General features: G+C 40.2%; 1 protein-coding gene across 1 annotated transcript in view; it reads right to left on the minus strand.

Annotated features, from left to right (window-relative positions):
- Nucleotides 1-1,161: 1,161 nt before the first annotated feature.
- LOC135883143 (vitellogenin-2-like) overlaps nucleotides 1,162-18,128 on the minus strand; it is a 28,131-nt gene continuing 11,164 nt past the window's right edge. The window contains exons 18-35 of the mRNA XM_065410207.1: nucleotides 17,089-17,182; nucleotides 16,768-16,953; nucleotides 15,807-15,951; nucleotides 15,455-15,683; nucleotides 15,192-15,367; nucleotides 14,267-14,824; nucleotides 13,690-13,740; nucleotides 11,146-11,274; nucleotides 9,858-10,070; nucleotides 9,615-9,757; nucleotides 8,863-9,001; nucleotides 8,173-8,308; nucleotides 7,088-7,274; nucleotides 6,097-6,191; nucleotides 4,821-4,918; nucleotides 3,715-3,874; nucleotides 1,996-2,157; nucleotides 1,162-1,280 (exon numbers count right to left, since the gene is read on the minus strand). Of these exons, the coding sequence (XP_065266279.1) occupies nucleotides 1,162-1,280; nucleotides 1,996-2,157; nucleotides 3,715-3,874; nucleotides 4,821-4,918; nucleotides 6,097-6,191; nucleotides 7,088-7,274; nucleotides 8,173-8,308; nucleotides 8,863-9,001; nucleotides 9,615-9,757; nucleotides 9,858-10,070; nucleotides 11,146-11,274; nucleotides 13,690-13,740; nucleotides 14,267-14,824; nucleotides 15,192-15,367; nucleotides 15,455-15,683; nucleotides 15,807-15,951; nucleotides 16,768-16,953; nucleotides 17,089-17,182 (3,020 nt within the window). The remainder of the gene's footprint in view (nucleotides 1,281-1,995; nucleotides 2,158-3,714; nucleotides 3,875-4,820; nucleotides 4,919-6,096; nucleotides 6,192-7,087; nucleotides 7,275-8,172; nucleotides 8,309-8,862; nucleotides 9,002-9,614; nucleotides 9,758-9,857; nucleotides 10,071-11,145; nucleotides 11,275-13,689; nucleotides 13,741-14,266; nucleotides 14,825-15,191; nucleotides 15,368-15,454; nucleotides 15,684-15,806; nucleotides 15,952-16,767; nucleotides 16,954-17,088; nucleotides 17,183-18,128) is intronic.

The raw sequence follows: 18,128 nt of genomic DNA on the forward strand, positions 1-18,128 counted from the left end.
TATAAGTGATAATTACAAGTAATTATAATATTTAGCACTTATATAAAACTTTTTCATCTCAAAGTGCATTGCAAACGTAAACTAAGCCTCACGATGCCAGTTAGACTGTCTTCTGCTTTGCATCAACAGAGTGTCATGTTAAAAATAAAAAGGTGTCAGTAATGAAATAGCTTGGTGGCAATATTCCTCAACAGGATGCTTAATAGTCAATGGGGATAAACACAAAAGGTAAAGGCCAGTCCCCACTCAAGTCAGTGGTGAAACACCCATTGACACCAGACTTTCACACAAAAAGGACAAGAGTTTTTGGGCCTGATTTTGACCTCAGTAACACCAGTTTTACACGGATGTAACTTCACTGCCTGCAATTAAAAATCTCTTGGTTCACACTGGTGTGAGAGCAGAATTAGGCTCTTTATACATTGCAGTAAGTAGTTTTAAGTACTAAGTAGTTAAATTCTCAAACATGCCCCTTCATGCCTTCTCCCATGCTGCCCCACACATTTGGGAGGTGCAGCCCATAAATGTCCACAAAACAACCTCATTATCCACCTTTAAATCTCTCAAAACTCTCCTTTGCCACCAGACCTACAAAAAACTTGTCAATGTTTAGGCCACGTGTGTTGAGACCACACCTCTCACGCTGACTTCTTGTCCTCCCCTGTCTGTTTGTATCCTCTGTTGTCTTTTGTCTTGTACTTAACTGTAAGCTAAGGGTGGGTATCGTCTTTTTGTTCTGTGTTTGTACAGCACCTAGCACAATGAATGCTAGTCCCTGACTAGGGCTCCTAGGTGCTGGGTAATAATAAATAATAACAACAATGCTTTACTACATTGAACAGTCCCATTAAGATGGGAAGTAGGTGTGTGTGACATGAAGTAAAACAGACCTCTTCCTTTCTATATACTGTGAAATCAGGGACTCTTCACCATTTCTTTTTAGATGCACAGATTTATTAGGAAATCACATATGTATGAATAGTCAGTATTGTTTCTACAGCGATAAAGTTTAACATTTCCTTGAAAGATCAGTTTTCTCTAAGAAGATTCAGTAGGACTTTAAACACTTAAATTAACATATCTGTGATTGCCTGGGAGGAATTTTCTGGCATCACAGTATAAAAATAATGCTCCAAGTTTCTAATCTGCTGAACTGTAGCCTCATGCAATGCACTGTAGTTCCTCACATGAACATGCTGTGTGGGCTTCAACTGTGTCCTGTATATCCTCTGACTTCTGGTCAAGCTTCATCTGTCCCTCAACTAAGCTGGCAGCTGAATCTGGAAGTGAAGAAAAATGACAGATAAGAATGAAGAAAAAAGAACAGTCAATTTGCAATACGTGGGATTCGTTATACAGACTTCATTAGTACACTGACTGGACTTAGATTCTCCTAATTATCATGCACATTTCATTTGACTAACTGGATTGAAAAGCAGCCATCACAACAAACTAATCATTAATTTAAAAGACAGCAATTATAATGCTCATTTATACTAGTTCATTTTGAATCTATTGTTTTTTAAATGTCAAACTTTAAAAACAAAGAAAAATGCATTGTAGATACCAATATTCGTGAAATCTCAGTTGCTCTCTTAGAATCTGGCCCTACCCCCCAAAACCATTGACAAAACTCCAATGATTTCAATGGAAGCAGGATCGGGCCCATAGACAGTGATAAATAAACAATAGATAATATGGGACCTTCATTTAGCTACAGATTTAAAAAGTCATTACCAGGAAAAACGTCATAAAATGCTGACAGGCAACATATTTATTTTTACATCCACTAAAGTTAGTGTCACACACCAAATGTTATTGATTAAGACTCAATTCAGTGAGGTCCTTAAGCACATGCCAAAGCTTATGCATGTGAGTAGTCTTATTGAAATCACAGAGATTACTCACTTGCTTAAAGTTAAGCACCTGGCTAATCAGGGCCTAAATTAGTAAATATTTGGATAGCTTCTATAATAGGATTTTTTGTTGACTTACCAGCTGGCAGACAATGGAAGCCAACAGAAACTGGGGTGGTCTCAGTTGCTGAACATCCTTTCATGCAGCGCAGCACAGGCTCAACAGGGTAGCATTTTGAGTCTTCGCCCTCAAGCCGAATTGTTTTCTCAAGTTTCACAAGTGAGCGCTGCAATTTACAGGCTGCAAATAAAATAATCATTGATATTTCAAAACCTTGTGTAAATGGCTTTAGCTTTTCCCCAAATTTCTCCATCTGCTAGTGATATTTTGTGTATATCTAATATTGGCTCCATCCAAAATTCTATATGGATCACATGTAAAGCAATATCCCTGACTAATAATTTTCCTTTGTTTTATTTAATTAGATATATATGGGGATATAGGATGCTTATTTCAGATGGAGTCCTGAGTTATCTCTAGATGAATATGGAGATATTTAACCTAATGTATTTCCTAATGAATACTATGTGGGTAAGTTGGTTCACTGAGTAAGTGCGAGACCTGAGTTTAACAGAGAATAGTTCTCAATCTTCAGGAGAAGGACCTGGAGCTGTGCACAAATAAAAATAATCAATAGAGAATGGCATGAATATCATGGCCATTCTGATTAAATATATTTGTGGATATATGGTAAAGCTGGGTGTTATTGCGACGAAGAAACAATCCCCATTGGTCAGTAACAGATAGGTCTGATCTTCGGTGATCACTACAGCCAGTTACAGGAGGATGAGAAGAACCTCAATTTACTGCTGAGTATAATTTTACGCTCTATGCACATATTGAATGTAGGCACTATATATGCTGAACCGCATTGTAATTTAAACTGATGTAACTGAATAAACTACAAGGGCCCCAATTCATCGAATATCAGGGTTGGAAGGGACCTCAGGAGGTCCTCTAGTCCAACCCCCTGCTCAAAGCAGGACCAATCCCCAGACAGATTTTTACCCCAGTTCCCTAAATGGCCCCCTCAAGGATTGAACTCATAACCCTGGGTTTAGCAGGCCAATGCTCAAGCCACTGAGCTATCCCTCCTCCAAACCATTTAAGCATGCGCTTTACCTTAAGCACATGAGTAGTGCCAGTGAAATCCATGGGAGTACTCACATGTTTAAAGTTAAGAATGTGCTTAAGTGCTTTGTTGGATCAGGCCAAAAATAGTTGCATTGATCCAACAATTTAAATTATCACTCAAAGTAATAATGAGAGCTGGTCAAAAAAATCTGATGGAAAAGTTTTCTGTCAAACAATGCTATTTCATTGAAATACAATTTTTTTTGCAGGAATATGTTGATTTTGATGCAATTCTCAATGGAAAATTTTTGAAACTATTTGAAATTGAAATGGAGTATTTTGTTTTAACTCTCTTCTTTCATTTCCTCTTGATTTTCTTGTTTGGTTTCATTATGGCTTTATTGTTTCATTTCAACATAAAATTTTTTAAAGTTTTTTAAACTTTAATTTTAATAGTATGTATGTTATATTTAATATTCATATACCCGAGTTAATATTTTATAACATTTCAACGTTATCAAAATGAATCATTTCAATAAAGTATTTTTGATGTTTCTGAATCAAATTATATTGGAATTTCTGTTCTGAGAAATATTTCAAGATTTCAACTTTTCATACTTATTTGAGATTTTTTTTTCAAAATGTCAATTTCCCACAGGATGGAAATTCAGTTTTCTAACTAGCTGTAGTAATCATACATTATGTATAGTAAAGTTTTCATACCGCCAGCACAAGGCTTTTCTGACAGAATCCAAGACTGCCCAAAGCTCACTGCATCTTTAGCTACATATCCACTGGGCATCTGAAATTCCTGTTTATTTTCAGCATCATATTTTCCACAAATGCCACATGTTTTCCCCGCCATCCAGAAAGCAACTTGAACCTTTGTGAAAACAAAGTAAAAGTTAATTCAAGTTAATATTTAAGGATAATGTCAATGAAGCAGAATTTTGTTACAGAATGGTCTCCTGAGGTAACATAATTGCAGAGGAAAATAAAAGTTAAGGCAAAGCCAAGATATTTGTTTTTAAAGAACAAGATTTGATTCTGTGCTTTCCGTAACAATCACTCTGGCTGAGATTTTCAAAGGGGCCTGAGTGAGAGTTATTTGAGTGCTTAGCTCCATTAGGTCCTTTTGAAAATCCCTGTGTCCATGTCTAATCTATTAAATGATTGATGCTGAAGATGTAAACATTTTGTTTGATGTATGTTTTTAATAGCTCAATTAGCACTTGCTATACATAGCATTTATTGATCTTCTACATTCCTAGCAGACCATTCTTCTATTAGAGTTTTTTAAAAAATCAGAGTTTTGACTAGTTGAAGAGTTATATAATGAGAAGTACAGGGGACAGGGATTCAGAATTCCTGAGTTCTCTTTGCAACTATGTCACTGACTCAATGTGTGTTCTGGGCAAGTCACTTCACCACCCCATGTTTTAGTTTATCTAACACACCAGCATGTTCTGAGGCTTAATTCCTCTATGTCTGTGAAACATTTTGAGATCCTCAGAGGAGAGGAGCTGTGTAAGAGACGAATATTATGATGACTGGCTGGAGGCTGTTATTCTGTAAACTCTTTTACCCTGATCTTAAAGTTGGCTTTGCTAATGCAGACCCTTGCACTCATGCGAAGTTTCATCTACTTCAATGAATAGGAATCAGTATGGATACTGGAGTCTGAATGCAGAATTGGGGCTTTATCACTAAATGGAGTAAAATAATCTTGTGATCTGATTAGCAGAGATTCCCTTGTGTAAATACGGCATTTTGTGGATTTTCTGGGAAGTTTATGCAAATGAAAACACTTGCAGAGGAGAGAAAAATACCTTGAATGTACGTCCATCAAAATATAGTTTATCAATGCCATAGTCAGGAGCCACAAGTGACAGACCTTTCTTCTCATTGCTGATCATCAGAGAAGCATCTGTAATAAAAATCCAAATGATCTTTTATAATCTTTATAATAATTCTGTAAAAATATAATCAAAGCCTTGTTTTTCTTCAGGTATTTTGTTGTTGTTGAAGAACCAAAACACACTGTATATTAACTAATTACTTTCCTTAAAATTTGCAAATATGGAATGTAGTTGTTGGCAGGAACTAGGGAAACATAATTTTAACTCTATGGCCTTAACAATCACTTTTGTATTAATTTTCCTTTGTAAATATTAACAGGTTCCTATTTATTTCAGGGAACAATAATGGAGTCCGCCAATACTTAGTATTACATTTTTGTAGATATTAAGGCCCTGTCTACACTCTAATGGAGTCAGGAGACTTGACTGCAACTTGGTAGTCACCTGATCCATTTATAGCAGTTACCTGTAACCAAGTAAATGATAGTGGGATAAAACCCTGGACTCCCAAAATGTTAATCCAGTTTTGGAGATGTTTGGCCCCATCTATGTCGTACAGCTTTTAACTGTGTTATCATAACCAAGTTGGGTACAACTGTACTGTATCCAGCTCTCTTGATTGTAAACAAAGTTTCAATGTGTCTATTCATAGAACAAAATGTGTATGCATTGAGAGAACAGAATAGGCTCTGCCCAGTGGCTGACTTTATCCCTACAGTTCTCCATAATTTTTGTTAGTGTTCTGTTTTTATAAATATTTCTCTTGATTTTTTCTATTGATATAAAATCCCAAAATGTCACATATAAGTCAAGTTGGCAAAAAAGTCCCAACATATAGATATGGCAATTATAAGAAAAGCTATATTTGGAAAAGTTTCATCATATATGTGATCAAAACATTTGGGATAAAATAATACCCTTCCTCCAGTTCAGAACTTCTGCGAGTCAGAATCCTAAATGCCTACATATTTTAGAAAGGGAGCGGTGGGTCAATTAACCTCAACTGTCTCTTGCTTAACTTTTCAAAAGTTCCCAATTCTAGTCTGTCTTTATAAATGCTGATCTGCAAATATGTAAATAAATGCACAATTTGTAAAGAGTAAATATTACTCTTTAGCCCTAAGTACAAAGGTAAAAATGTTTGTTTCAAGCAATATCACTGCCAAAATGATAAAAATACCTTTACTGGAGTATATTTCTCTCTCTCCTGATACAACCTATGAGAAAGGGCTAAATGGACACCTACCGAACTCAGATGTATATGTGATATTCTCCACTGGGGTTTCAACACCATTGACCATGAGGTTAAGAAGTCCATTTGCCGGATACATGTCAATTTCACTTTGAAAAGAGGAAAAAATGAATTTATATTCTACGTTGATCGTGTTCATGAACCCACCATGTCCAGACTACAACCTCTTTCACTAAATATCCCTGATTTTAGCATTATCTTGTTTCAACATCATAGTTATCATAAATGCACATCACAGATGCCCATCCCACCTTTTGTGTGGGGTAACATCATGTTCTGTTTTGCCATCCATCTTATTCAAGATGCACATGAGGTTATAAAGGGAAACACTGACACGACTCTGGGTGCAATATCACCAGTGTAACGCTTAGGGCTTGTCTACATTACCCGCTGGATCAACGGGCAGCCATCAATCCAACGGGGGTCGATTTATCGCGTCTAGTCTAGACGCGATAAATCGACCGCTGAGCGCTCTGCCGTCGACTCCGGTACTCCATCAGGGCGAGAGGCGCAGGCAACGGGGGAGCGTCAGCCATCAATTTACCGCAGTGAAGACACCACGGTAAGTAAATCTAAGTATGTCGACTTCAGCTACGTTATTCATGTAGCTGAAGTTGCGTAACTTAGATTGATCCCCCACCCCCTAGTGTAGAGCAGGCCTTAGACAGAAGTCTCTTCTGCGTTACATCTGGATGGTGTGATACCTTTGCATTTCCAGTGTCAGGCCAGAAAAGGAGTTGGATGGAAACAAACTGGCCAAATCACAGTCCAGATAAAATGGATGTGGGGTTGATGAGTTGCAGAGTATGTGGTAGAGGTAACATCTGCTCCCTCCGAGGAAAATGTAGTGGGGAGTGCCCGTCTTTTTTTAGTGAAGTTTGCAATCTCGTACATCAAGTTTGCAGCAGAAGCCAAGAGTGTTTTATTCGAGGTGCTTTTGTCACTTCAGGACTGGATTATTGTAATGAGTTTTAGAATTACTTACTGACTGCCAAGCTTGATATTAATTGCTTTAAGGTCAGCAGATTCTTCCGCATTCTTCATCATTACCAGGAACTTCAGTTCTGGGCTACAATCCTGGGCCAAGATGTGGTAGCAGTTTGTGGGCAGTGAGTAGTTAAACTGTACCTCATTGAAGGTTGTGATCTTGTCTTGGGAAACTGAGCAACGAGCTGGTAAAAGAAAACATGCCATAGAAACAAGTGAATATTTTCCTTTTCATAAGAGATATTTATTTAAACATAATATTTTATTTTGGCTCTCCATTTCAGTGAGACAACAGATGATATTTTTTCTCTAAGGCCTGGTCTACACTACCCCCCAAATTCGAACTAAGGTACGCAACTTCAGCTACGTGAATAACGTAGCTGAAGTCGACATACCTTAGGTCGAACTTACCGCGGTTCAGACGCGGTCCACACGCGGCAGGCAGGCTCCCCGTCGACTCCGCGGTACTCCTCTCGCCGAGCTGGAGTACCGCAGTCGACGGTGTGCGCTTCCGGGATCGATTTATTGCGTCCAGACCAGACACGATAAATCGAACCCAGAACTTCGATTCCCAGCCGCCAAACTAGCGGCTGGGTGTAGACCTGGCCTAAGATTACCTGGGATTTAGGCTACTCAGTGCCCATAATCTCTAAGCAAGGCATGAAATATATATTCCTCACATTTTAGCAACAAATGAGTTTTCTGACAATTCAAAATGTATCCATTCAGATTTTCCAGAACAAATGATTAAAGTGAATTCATGGATTCCTGTGTAAATTTATCTTGACTCTTGCAGACAGACTGGATGTGAAACAACAGCAGTACGTGCACCAATGTGAGGAGTTCTTTGGAAAGTTTAATATTCTGATTTCCAATGTGGAAATAAATACTTTGGGGCTTCTGTGCACCATACATTATGTTCTCTACAGTTGGAAATGATTTAACATTATCATAATGAAAAAAATCACTAGAGAGGTATTTATTTCTTAATAAGAGAAAAACAATTCCATGTATTATCAGACAATGCTAAAATAATGATAGAGCCTGTAGAGCTTGTGTCTCTGAAGAGAGTGAACTGCTGACCTTTAAGATGCTCCAGGACTGCGGATGGTGCTTCAGAAAAGAAATTCCAGATCGGGGGCTGCAGTGCTGAGGCTGGTAGAGATGGCCCTACAGGCAATGATAACGGAAGCCAGAAGGCTCTGTTATAAATGGTCAGCTGAAAAGGAATCAGAAAACAGATTTAAAATAGAGTTCAGCAAGCTATTCACAGCAAATAATTTATCTGTTGATTTCAGCCTCTTTTCCTGTTTGTGAATTATCTGCGGGAGGACTTAGATTTTTACAAAAATATTGTTTTTTTTTAATTATTTGACAAATAGTTTATGTGAACATAATTCAACATATTCACTTCTCATGAACGATTCACCATGACTATTGCCAGTATTCACACCTATGTGATTGGTCACCTAAATCATATGGTATTGTTTCTGCTTTCTGAGTGGATAACTTCCAAACTCAAAAAGAGTTTCCAAGATGGCTGGACAAACACAGATTAACATAAGTATTCATGGCACTTTCTCTGAACAAATATCACCACATGAATGTCCTTGGAAAGAAAGTAAAAGTACCATAGACAACAGTGAATCAATATCATGGTTTTAATCTGAACTAATGTTTTCAAATACTTTTTTGGAATGCTCTAATAAAAAAAAATATCAAAGTATTCTGTCGGGTGAAATATGTGATGGCATGATTATGCTGTATATTTACCTCAGGCAGTTTGGCGACAAAATCACAAGTCCTTGGAGAAGTTAGAGCCACAATCAACTTGGCCTGTTGAGAAGGATTTTTTTGCTGTATTTCAGAGTAGCCTAGTATATAGGCAGCTCCTGGGATGAAAGTGTAAAACCTTGAAAAAGAAAAACATGATTTAACGGAAAAGTTTACTCAGGTCCCTCAGGCACTCAGGTATTGGATATCTGAGGCATTGTCTATCTGACCATAAGTTAGAGGAGATATTAAGGACCAGCCCCTTTGTTGTGGCTGAGAGCAGATGATGAAGACAGCTGAAAAGTCCTCTGGTGTGGAGGAGCTCTTATGTGGCACAGAGCCAGCATACACAGCAACTGGCATAAATTAGAGCAGTCCCCAGGGCAACACAGGTCCACTTTGAGAAACAGTGAGCCATAATGGTCTCCCTGGCAGGCCCCAACCTCACTCCCTGCTTTACTGAACAAGAGCTTCGTGACATAGAGAATCTGGCCCTAACTTTTCAGTAACTTCTGCCTGGTATAGAGGGATTACCTTCCACTTGTACAGTATGGTAGGTTTGTACAGTAGATGGTTATCTTATACTCCTTAGGGGTCATTTGATGAGTTTCCAAACTCAAACAAATCAGAAATGAGAAAATAAAGAGACAGTCAATCAGTCAATCACTAGAAGCTCATTGCTGAATATGGATTTTCCCAGCTTGACTGGACAACATAAAATAAATTGCTGAAATGAAAGAGCAAAACCTCACCAGCTGGCAACTGATTTGACTCTTGAAGGAACTTTAGGCCACTCCAGTTTCACTTGCATGGCTGGGTGATCAGCAAACCGGCCAGTTACAAACTCTGAAGAAATCCTGTAGTCCTGGCAATCCCGGCCCCATTTCAGATAACCCTATAATGGAGACAAAAACATTCCATTTTTTAAAAAGTAAAACATACTTGAGATCGCTGTATTGTGGGTAGAACGGTGCGGTGTTATTTCTGAGTCTTACCGCTGCCTTGTGAGCATTAATGATTGAAGCATCAGCGCAGATTTTCCATCTGCTTGATCCTGTGATGTTTGACACAAACACTTGTATCCTGGGTCTGGTGGAGTATAAATCTGTGTATAGCACGAGCTGGAAGCCTGCCAGCTTTCTGTCATTTCGAAAAGCACGAAGAATAACAGCCAGATCTGGTGCTTTACTGTCTCCCAAAAATTTAGGCTAAAGGCAAGGGAGGAAAAAAATGCCTCAGAACAATATTACAAAGGAATTACTATATTATGTTAGCTTTTATTTATGGTACAAATAATATAAATAGAAAGTAAGAAGTTGACAAATGCATGTAATTTGACACATTACAGATATACAATCATATAATATACAATAAATAAAAATGTAATAGGCCAAAACTTGCAATGCTTATTCAGCCACAACTCCAGTTGATATCAATGGGTGTTTTCACAAAGTGAACATTGAGTAAAAGCTGTGGGATTTAGCCCAAATAATCAGAACAAGTGCATTTTTCTGGAAATAAAAAGAAGTGTCTACGGGTATGTCCAGACTTCCCGCCGTATCGGCGGGTAGCGATCGATTTATCGGGGATTGATATATCACGTCTCGTTAAGATGCGATATATCGATCCCCGAACGCGCTCCCCGTCGACTCTGGAACACCACCGGAGCGAGCGGCGGTAGCGGAGTCGACGGCGGAGCCGCGGCCGTCGATCCCGCCCCATGAGGACCCAAGGTAAATCAATCTAAGATACTTCGACTTCAGCTACGCTATTCACATAGTAATACCGGAATACATTAAATCAGCATGTTTTAGGTATACTGTTTGTTGTTAATACTCAGCACTAAGCTTTGGAGACAAGCTGTTTCTTTGTACTACCCTGCCTGTCTGTCTATATCACCTGTCATCTCTTGTCTTATACTGTATGCTCCTTGGGGTAGAGACCACCTTTTTGTTCTGTGTTTGTACAGTACCTAGCACAATAGGGTCCTCTGTGATTGGTCTTGCTCTCCAGGTGAAATAGGAGCAAGCAGTCCTGTGTTTCACAGAGTGTTGGAAGCATGTGGCCTGCTCCTGCTGGTGGCACAGTTGTGTAACATGGGAGAGGGAGGGAAGGTTTCTTGCACAGACATGTTTCTCCTGTCCTTGTAAACAAGAGTCAGCACAGTCTGGCTCCATGTGATTTAATATGGCAGCTACTTTTCTTTACCCATTAGCTGGACAATAATTGCAAGTCCATGCTAACACACTGCATACTGCATTTCTTGAAGACTAAGAAACTGACCCGGGAACCTGCTCTGTTGGTGTCTTCGCTGCTACTGGAACTAGAACTAGAGCTGGAGGAGGAAGAAGAGGAGGAGGAGCTGCTGCTGCTGGTGGCGCTGCTGCTGCCTGGGACTTTCTTTTTGGGATACTGCAACAATAGAAAAAAAACCATCCTTAGTAGAGCAATTTAAGTTAGTTCATAGGAAGATGTTTGAAACGACAATGTAGAATATTCTTTTACAATGTTCTGCTAAAGCATATTCTAATTACCAGATTATTGTCAATAACCTTTAATCGTATTCCTTTTTAATATCTTTGGGTCTAACCCTACAAATTGTTGCTCACCCATAGATCTTCTTACCCAAGTAGTTCTTATGTATCTGAGCAGACCCATTGGGTTACTTGCATGAGTAAGAATTACTTGTATGGATAAGGCTTGTCAGGATCAAGCCATAAGTCAGGTTCACTTTTGCTCTCTATTTGAGACTATTTACACAGGAACAGTGCATTCAAATAGCACTTCTGCTTTACAAGCTCTTCCTATGGCTGCATATAAAATAATACCAAAATCACTGCAACACAGCAAAGCTTTGGTTTGATATAAAAGAGTAGCACTGACTCAGTCCATTGCTCTTTAGGAATGTAGGGCCTGATCCCATGAACGGATGAACCACCACTCTTCATCTTACTTTCCTACTGGTCGCTTTACTTTCCATGAAACACTGATTGCAATGGAAATTGTTGCTATTGACTCCTCTTTGGATCAGGCCCTTAACAAGCATCCTCCACTGATTTAGAGTAACACGAGCCGGTGTATTCTACCGTGTTTGTCAATGAGGCTACGCTAGTTCATATCAGAAGAGAAGTTAGCCCAAGATGTCAAGTTATCAGAGCCTGTCAAATTATTTAAGTTCCTCATGGCAGGGATTTTGAGCTAAACTCATGAAGGGACTTAGGCGTGGTGCCAGTGAGTGTTGCAACACCTAATTTTTATGCACCCTGTCACCTAGTGGAATCCTTAGGCCCGAGTTAGGTATGCATGCTCCTCTACAAGGCATGGGGAGAATTAGGTGCCTCAGAAAGAGATTCACAAACACCAGCCAGCTGAGTGGGGAGCCACCTAAAGTAGCAATAGGAAATGCCAGGGAGAGGGGCATGTTCGAAGCCCCACCTCTCAAAGATAGGTAAGTGCCTAACTTCACCTTGGATTCACAGCCATTAACCCTCACCTGGAGTTAGGCACCTAAGCCAGCTCTGCTCCTTACAAAAAACAAGAGAGAGAAAGCCCGCATTATAGCCAATAGCGCTGGGGCTGTTTTCAAATTCCTGCTCTGCCCGATTTGGGGCAGAGTTTTGAACTTGTGTCTCCTACATTGCAGCTGAGTACCCTGACCCACAGGCTACAGGGTATTCCAGGGCTGGGCTCTCTCAGTCTCTCCTGTCAGAGCTGTTCCACTTTGTCTAAATAATTAAATGAACATTTGGAAGCAGTGACTTCGGCGTGCATCTCCCACATACCCAAGAGTGCCCTAGCCACCATCCACCCAGAATACCGAACATCCTGGCGGTCAGGACATGCTCCTGGACATGCTGACTTAGGTTCAAGTTTCTGCTCCAAATCAGGCAGAGGGGGGGATTTGAAATAGGTCTCCCACATCCTAGCAGTGCCCTGGCTATTGGGTCTTATGGGGGATGGACACACTCTTGCTCCTCTTCCCACATGTGGTCACCCCGGCTGCCTTTGATGGGGGAGGTATGCAGAGCACACTTATCAGGCCCTGCTGGGGAGATAGATGAGGGGCTGCCTAGTTTGAGAATCTTGCTGGGTGTGAGCTAGGACACCGAACATCTCAGCAATGTCGGATTTAGGCAGGTTTGTGCATGCCCACTGGTGGAAATTCAGGCACCTACAGGGCAAGGCAGCAGCTGAGTGCGGGGGTTTGGGGATTTCAGTGGCACTAAATGTTGCACTTAGGCACCTAAAATGAGAGTTAAGGTAGGTCTACACTGCAATTAAGCACCCACGACTGGCCCAGGTCAGCTGCCTCAAGCCCGGGGGCTGGGGCTACACAGCTGTTTAACTGTGGTGTAGATGTTCGGGCTCCAGCTAGAACTTGGGCTCTGGGACCCTTCCCCTCACTGAATCCCAGAGCCTTGGCTTCTTATATTTCTACAAAACACTGGGACATATTTAGAAACTGTAAACATTATAAAGACTGGTTTCAGAGTGGTAGCCGTGTTAGTCTGTATCAGCAAAAACAACGAGGAGTCCTTGTGGCACCTTAGAGACTAACAAATTTATCTGGGCATAAGCTTTCGTGGGCTAAAATTAATGAAGTGTTTTTTAGCCCACCTGATGAAGTGGGTTTTAGCCCACGAAAGCTTATGCCCAAATAAATTTGTTAGTCTCTAAGGTGCCACAAGGACTCCTCGTTGTTTTTGCTATTATAAAGACTGAAATACCAATTATTTTCCTTCACAAAGGTAGTAATTCCCATGTGTGTTCTTTCAGGATTTTATTCTACCCATGTCAAGTCAGATGCAATGAGTGAAGAAAACTTACCTCCTGTGTATGTGCTGACTTGAAGCGATACTGATAGATCTCTGGAGTTCTCTTTGAAAATGATAAAAGTAGAAAGTTGAAGAGCCTTACATAGAAGAACCTGCTTTCTGCAATTGCACTGAAATGTGCAGCACTGGAAGTAAGTAAGGATTTCAGACTAAAAAACAACAGTATAAATCTTGAAATGTTTAAATAGAAAAATTAATGCTCCTAAATTAGCAGCCCCTGGAAATTCCACCAGCGAATTAAGACTAAAACATGCAACAACAAAACCCATTGAGAGAGACCAATAAACCAACAAAAACTGGTCGCCTAGTTCTGGTGGCCTGTAACAATATCTCAGACAAAGCAGTGGAAACCCTGAAGATACTGTAAAGGGGTCACCTGAGACAGGTGGTTGCCTGGTGGAAGTGGGGTTCTCAGTGCAGTTTTCACAATATTGGACCAGTGTATTCTGTAGTATCAATTCATAATCTCCTGATATACAACACAAAGCCACCTGCTATCCGAAATGTAACTCACGCTGACTTTATCATCATCATCCCCACCATGCATTCTAGTGACACGCATATGTTACCTGTGTTTTGGAATACTCGCTATCGCTGCTGCTGCTGCTACTGCTGCTGCTGTTGCTGCTGTTCGGCTCTCTGACGAGTTGATGCCTGCTTCCAGGTCGAGCTTTATTGCTGCTGCTGCTGCTGCTGGTGCTGTCACTGCTGCCACTGTCGCTGCTGCTGCTGCCACTGTCGCTGCTGCTGCTGCTACGGCTGCTGCTGCTGCTGTCACTGCTGTCACCGCTGCTGCTGCTGCTGCTGCTTTTGCTGCTGTCACGACTGCTGCTGCTGCTTTTGCTGCTACTACTGCTGCTTTTACTGCTGCTGCTGCTGCTCTCATCTCTGTTTCTAGGTTGTAATGTTTTGTCTTTCGGATCTTGATTTTTGACCTTCTTACCAGAAGGGGAGGAAGAAGAGGAGGAAGAAGGGGAGGAAGAAGAGGAGGAAGAAGAAGAGGAAGAAGAGGAGGAAGTGTCGGCGGATGAAGAAGATGAACTAGATGGATATTTAGCATTGGGCTCTACCCGGAACTCTGTCATCTGGGTCTTTCCTTTCTTGTGCCGCTGAGTTCTATTTCCAACCTGCAACAGCATTTCAAAGAACGATGCTGGTGATTAGATACATCAAAAGAAATAATTGTTACTATTTTATCTTATTGCTATGATTATTAAATAAGATGTGGTGAAAAAATAACTGTGCCCACTTATTTAGGCTGAAATTCATCCATGTGCAGAGGGCCAACATCAGGTCTATGCACCACCCAAGTTCCACTCAAGCCTTTGATGTTGACTTACACACACGCCTTTCATTTGAAATTGTACCCTTCTTACTAACTTTATTCTCCATTTTCCATGCAGATATTCCATAATGTATTTTAAAATCATTGCTTTTTATTTGTTTAAATAGGGTTCCTGCCCCATACACCCTCAACATCTCAAAGTCAATTACCTTAAACACATTTTCAATTCCTAGGATCTTCTTCAGTTTCATTTGAACCACGTCATCTGGAGATGAATCATCTTCTTCCTCGGACTCTAGGGTTACCACTTGGATTATTTTGGAAGCTGCTCTAGATCCTGCCTGAATCTCCAGCTGTATTTTGTCTATAGCTGCATCTGTAGGGGCTACACACCAGATACATCCATTAGGAGATATACTGCTTCAGCTGTACTGACATGGATAAACAGAAAATCTTGTATTCAATACTATACCTGGTTTCAAAACTATTTTAGCTTCATGTTCTCCAATTAATCGGTGAAAATATGTATTTTTTAGAACAGAGGCATCTCGTGCTCTCCTGTAAAAACAGGCCTGACAACCAAAACGAGTCACTTTGACACAAATGGCTTGAGAATATGTTTTTCCTTCTGCACTGTGGTGAAGTTCCTGCTCAGGACCATAGGAATATTTCTTAGGTAGGATGTCAGAAGCCTCTCTTTGCTGCATTAAACATGAACACATTAGTACACTGGTAGCATTTCACAGACAAGAAATACAAATATCACCAGGCATATAGTACAGAGAAAATAAATATTAATATACAAACATAGAAGAGGTAGTTACCGTCACGGCACCTTCTCTCGAAGTTCTTTCAGATGATTTGAAATGCTCCTTCAGAATATTTGATCCAGTACCTTCTGGGAGTACTGGAATCTTCTTCACTGTGCCTGGTTCCCCTATATTTCTTGATACAGCAAAAGCCTTATGCCTGTGGGATTATGCATGAAATATTATTTATAAGTAGCTCCAAAGGGCTGTTGGATGGATTTAATCACATCTCTATTAATGTCTCTATTTTAAGAGTCATACAGTTTTGAACACTGAACTGTAAGAGCCAAATAAATATTTATAAATGCATTTTTGCAGCCTAATAACATGACTTAGAAATCATTTGGTCCTAGATGAACTGCAGGTTGGTACAAGACAATGGGTAACATTTTCAAAACCCATTTGACTTAGGTTCCTGAGTGCCTAAGGGCTTGCCTATACGAACAAGCAGGGGTGTACGCTGCCTCTCACGAGCCTGCTGTGTGCTATGTGTCTGTGTGGACCCTGCTGCTGGGCTCTGAAAGTTCCTTAGTGCACTTTGATCTACCCCCCCCCCCCCCACCCCTTTGAAATGGGAGTAGATTAAAGTGCACAAAAGATCTTTTCGTGCACAGCAGCAGAGACCGCACAGACAGTTAGTGTGCAGCTGACTAGTGCAAGGTAGATTTACACCCTAGCGTGCCATGAACTAAGTATTCACACAGCCAAGCCCTAAGTCACTTTTGAAAGTGGGAATTACGTTTCAAAGTGATTTAGGTACTTTTTGAAAATTTTATCCCATATTACAAAAAAAACCTAAAACCCAAACAAAAGAAATCATGAATTACATTGCACAAAAGTGGTGCAATGTAACTATGAGTCACATGTATCCTTGATCATGTGAAATGATTATACTGCTTATTGTGTTGGAAGGTTTCACAAACCAACAGATTGCACACACAAAATATTTTAAATGACAGAAATTTAACAACTCTACCTTCCCATTGCTATCTCAGTCTCCTGTTGGCATGGGGTTGTTCCAAACTTCAAACTTTTTTCCTTCATGTCTATCTTGGCATCAAATTTCAATGGAGCTTGTACACGGAGTTTGGTGTGAATTTCAATAGAAGACTGAAAGTATTCTGTGTTGATTCCCATCATTGCCACTGTGTTAAAGTAGATACTGAAAGAGAGTGAAATTGCCACAGATAAGCAAACAGACACTATATCTAGCCACTGCTCTTTAAGAGGTAGAACTCCTTTTCTATAGAAGTCTCTGTAAATCTCAGAAACATAAAAATGAGAACACTTTCCTTACCTTGGGCTGATGTCAGCACGAAGTTGCAAGTTGGATTCATACAACTGTGAAGGTCTAAAATCACCAGATAAAGGAGGGGACAGCTTTACATCAACTACAAAAGACCAAGAAAAAAAGTAAAAGATGGTAAAAGTAAAAATAAATGAGTAAAGATAAAAGGTTCTCATAACAGATTATTAATGAAAATAAAAGCCATGGTGATAAAAGCAAAGTCTTGTCCTGAATTAAAAACTGGATAATCAATAAGAAACTCAGAGATGTAGTGAACAACTACTCCTCAGAGTAGAGAGACATTAGCAGTCAAGAACATGAAGGGTACATACTAGAACTAAGGCTAGTTCAGGGCTGCCCAGAGGGGGGGGCAAGTGGGGCAATTTGCCCCAAGCCTCGGGCCCCACAGGGGCCCCCACAAGAATATAGTATTCTATAGTATTGCAACTTTTTTTTTTATGGAAGGGGCCCCCAAAATTGCTTTGCCCCAGGCCCCCTGAATCCTCTGGGTGGCCCTGGGCTAGTTAATTTATTATATTTATTAATGATTTGCAGGGGAAGCGGTGAGCAAGCTGGTGACTTGTACTGATGTCACTAAGTTGTTTCTATGTGTAGAAATCATAAAAGATTCCAAGAAAATCCAGGAAGACTTATATGTGTTGGTGAATTTGATGGCAGGATGGTAGCTGATATTCAGATTGGATAAATGGAAGATGATGAACACTGATAAATATAGGTCCTGATTCTGCTCTCAGTTATACCACTGTAAATCAGAAACAACTCCACTCAAGTCAATGGAGTAACCAGTTAAGTGGGATAAGAATCAAACATCATCTAAAAAGCTTACATATGCTGATCAGCCCTTAACTTCCAAAATTCATTAAAGGAAAGAAATAAAGGAGCCCAGTTGGATACCTCAGTGAAGAAATTGGGCCAGTGGGCAGCGAATGGGATATTTGGGGATAGAAGTTATTGCAAAAGTTAATGATATGATATTGAACAATGGTATATGCTCTCCTTTGGAGGCAGGTGTTCAGCTTTAGCCTGCT

The sequence above is a fragment of the Emys orbicularis genome, chromosome 8 (genome assembly GCF_028017835.1).
Source record: "Emys orbicularis isolate rEmyOrb1 chromosome 8, rEmyOrb1.hap1, whole genome shotgun sequence".
Classification (NCBI taxonomy): Eukaryota; Metazoa; Chordata; order Testudines; family Emydidae; genus Emys; species Emys orbicularis.